Genomic DNA, 3,450 nt, shown 5'->3' with positions numbered 1-3,450 from the left:
TAATTAACTTCTCAATCGCAAATGCTTACTCCACCCCCATCCCCACCCCACCCCCTAAATCACAATTTATCCAAAATACTTATCTAAACTTATGAAATTCTAAACCGGCTAAACATAAGTGGAAGAAATTTTTCGGCATAATAATGCTACGGGGACGGATCCAGGTACATTTTATATATTTATATACATCAATGTATACCTGCAGAGTTTTTTTTTTTTTGAACTCTGTATGCAAAAAATGCTAGTGTCTGAAAATAGTTTAATTTAATCACATCGTAGTAAAAATTATATATTTAAAATTTTATATTATAAAAGTACGCCCTTGATAGGCGAATCAGGGATAAGAGCTCGGATACCCCTCCCTCTCGATCCACGTTATTTTCATATCGTTTTTATTCTTATGCTCTTCTGTCAAATTCATAATATTCTAAAGATCTGCGTAAATTTTAAAATTTTATCATTACCAATTAAAATCAAATCAGATTACATTCAATATAACTTCTCGTATTTGTTTTTATGCCAGATAAGTTTGAGGATTTGTGTCATTCTGTGGAATAGGGTTTATCAATGGTATTATAATTCATTGACTGTCGTTATGGAGAAGTTTTGAGGAATCTAGAGGGGCTGGGATCTGGGGAATCCCTGCTCCCTCCTCTTGAATTTTTCAGAGTAATTTCAGAGTTATTAAATTCATATAATAAAGTAACCGAAATTTGAGCTTTCTCTTCTTGTAAACAACAAAAAATCCTCTTTAGCTGACTGGAAGTGATATATATTTCATAAAAAGCGGCTCCATCACGAGAAGCCCCCCCCCCCCCCAAAAAAAAAATTTCTGAGGCAGATTTTGATTGTTAATGTTTTGTTAGTTTTTTAGTTTTTTGTTTGTTTCCTTTATACATACATACATACGTATATATATATATATATATATATATATATATATATATATATATATATATATATATATATATATATATATATATATATATATATATATATATATATATATATATATTCAAACAATTTCTGAGTTAGGTGCCCCCGTCTCCAAAAAATACTTGGTTTTACGTGTGTTTTTTTAAAATCCCTATTGTGGCCCTACCTAGAATGGCCTAGACATACTACATGTAGTTATAAAATTTTAACACTATACACGAGAATGCACTTACACATTCCTGTTTTTTCGAGAGTTCAAAAAGTGTCTGAGTCATATCCCATTAGAAATCCTAGATCCGTCCCAGTTTTCATTCGTCTAAGACTAAACCGAAAGTAAAACTTCCGGGGGATTTCCCTTTAACTTAGCGGAAAGGTTATACAGGTAATGAATCTAGGTACTTTAGTACTTTAACCTGTAATTTATTATATCTATGGATAAAGTATGAAAACAGAGATAGAATAAATAAATAAATGTAAGTATTATTATACAGGAGAAGATGGCTTCGTCGTCAACGTGGGCACAGTACGTGATCACTTGTGAACTTTGTGAAAATCCTACTCAACTATTCTGTAACGACTGCCAAGTCAGTTTATGTGGGGGCTGTATTTATAAACATGTAGATAATCTGAAGTCTCAAACACATGACATGGTTTCTTTCACGGACAGGGAGGAACGGCTAGTGTTCCCATTATGTGCCTCACATCCAAAACAAAGATGTGAGGGACAATGCCAACAGTGTAATGTCCCTGTCTGCTTCAAATGTCTCACAGCTTATCACAGCGGCCATACTGTCGTGGACATGGCAGATATTATAAAACAGAGCAAAGAAATAATCGAGAAAGAAACGGGGGAAATTGAAACTTTTATGTCAAAATTTAACCTAGGTGAAGCAAAAATGGATCAAAGGATATCCAAGCTGTTAGAACAATTTGAAAATTTGGAGAGAGAGGGAGAAAATCTGAGAAAAACCTGGCACGAAGAAGTGGACAACATTTTCAACACGCTACAATCAACCATTAGGACAATGAAAGATAACAGACTCAAAGCTCTCAAATCGCACCAGTCCTTGCTCAAGAATTCAGGAACAAAATTAGCACTTATAATGAAAGAAAACAAGAATATCCTGAAATCGAATAAAGTAACTGATGTTACAAGTTACAAATCACAAGTGAAGGAATTCATGGAGATTCATACAGATGTTGATGTAACGATTCCTTCCTTGAAAAGCCAAACAGTCAAGGGGAGCGATCTTAGCCTAGAGTTAGCAGAATACAAGGCTACATTGAGACAGACATCTTTATCCAATCTGACCGATGAAGAGTCTTTTTTATTTGTAAAACAAATATTGGAAAATGTTGAAGTGATTGCTAGCATTCCATCTGAAATGAAACCGTTAGGTTCAGTTATCTGTGTTGAAACCAATGAAGCTTGGGTTTGTAGTTCAGATAAAACCCTTAAACGTATTGACATACATGGGTCGGTAAAGGACATGATCACTGCAGCATGTGAAACTTTTCCTAATGACATTTCAGTGACCAGAGAGGGAGAACTTATATACAGTGATGCCAACAGCAGAACAGTAAACATTTTCAGACAGGGGAGGATAGAGACACTGTTCACTTTACCTGAGGGATGGCATGCATGGGGACTGTGTTGTACCAGATCAGGAGACATACTAGTCAGTATGTGTACTCGAGATCAAAGTCATTACAAAATTGTCCGCTTTCAGGGACAGACGGCAACACAAGAAATCTATAAAGATGAACATGAACAACAAATTTTTAGAGGCGGGAAAATAGGAGTTAATGTGGGGGAGAATAATAATGAGGATATTTGTGCCTCTGATAGCGACGCCAACACAGTGATAGTGGTCGATAAGACAGGAAGAGTCCGATTCCGATATGACGGTACACCAGCCAGGAGGAATAGACAATTCCAACCTATGCACATTGTGACAGACGCTCTGAGTCAGATCATTATAAATGATATTAATAATGACTGTCTTCATATCTTAGATCAGAACGGACAGCTTTTAAAATGTGTTGACAACTGTAGTCTTGAGAGACCCTGTGGACTGAGTGTGGATAGTGAAGGAAGGTTATGGGTAGGGTCATACTATACAGGTATTGTAAAAGTCATCCAGTATATGGAATAAAAAAATATCAAATTTATATCTATTGTTATGAAGTTATTATATGAATAACAATGAGATATTTGTGCAAACATGGTTTGCAGCGCATAAATTAACAATTATCGAAAATTGTATTGGGTTCTATTTATAATATATTTGGAGACATTTTTTGTTCATGTACATGCACATACAAGATGTGTTAATTTAGTTTTAACATTTAAAACTGGTCTAACCAGGATTTGATTTTTAACCTCCGACTAAACTTTTTTAAGACTGACTTGTAGATTGAAATAAATTAGTGACAGGAATGACCACTTTATTTGCATTATGCTAGCTATTTGACTGTATATGAATGAAATGAAAGATCATCAAAGAGCATACT

General features: G+C 34.7%; 1 protein-coding gene across 1 annotated transcript; it reads left to right on the top strand.

The window, feature by feature from the left end:
• Positions 1 to 1,433: 1,433 nt before the first annotated feature.
• LOC133188176 (E3 ubiquitin-protein ligase TRIM71-like) lies at positions 1,434 to 3,092 on the top strand. Its single transcript, XM_061323557.1, has one exon. The coding sequence runs from the start codon at positions 1,434 to 1,436 to the stop codon at positions 3,090 to 3,092; it is 1,659 nt and encodes a 552-aa protein (XP_061179541.1).
• The last annotated feature ends 358 nt before the right edge of the window (positions 3,093 to 3,450 follow it).

Source organism: Saccostrea echinata, unplaced genomic scaffold, assembly GCF_033153115.1.
Source record: "Saccostrea echinata isolate AGI-Se365-2 ecotype Australia unplaced genomic scaffold, CSIRO_AGI_Sech_v1 ptg000016l, whole genome shotgun sequence".
Taxonomy (NCBI): Eukaryota; Metazoa; Mollusca; class Bivalvia; order Ostreida; family Ostreidae; genus Saccostrea; species Saccostrea echinata.
The sequence above is the reverse complement of the archived record's forward strand: the minus strand, read 5'-3'. Positions and strand labels throughout refer to the sequence as shown.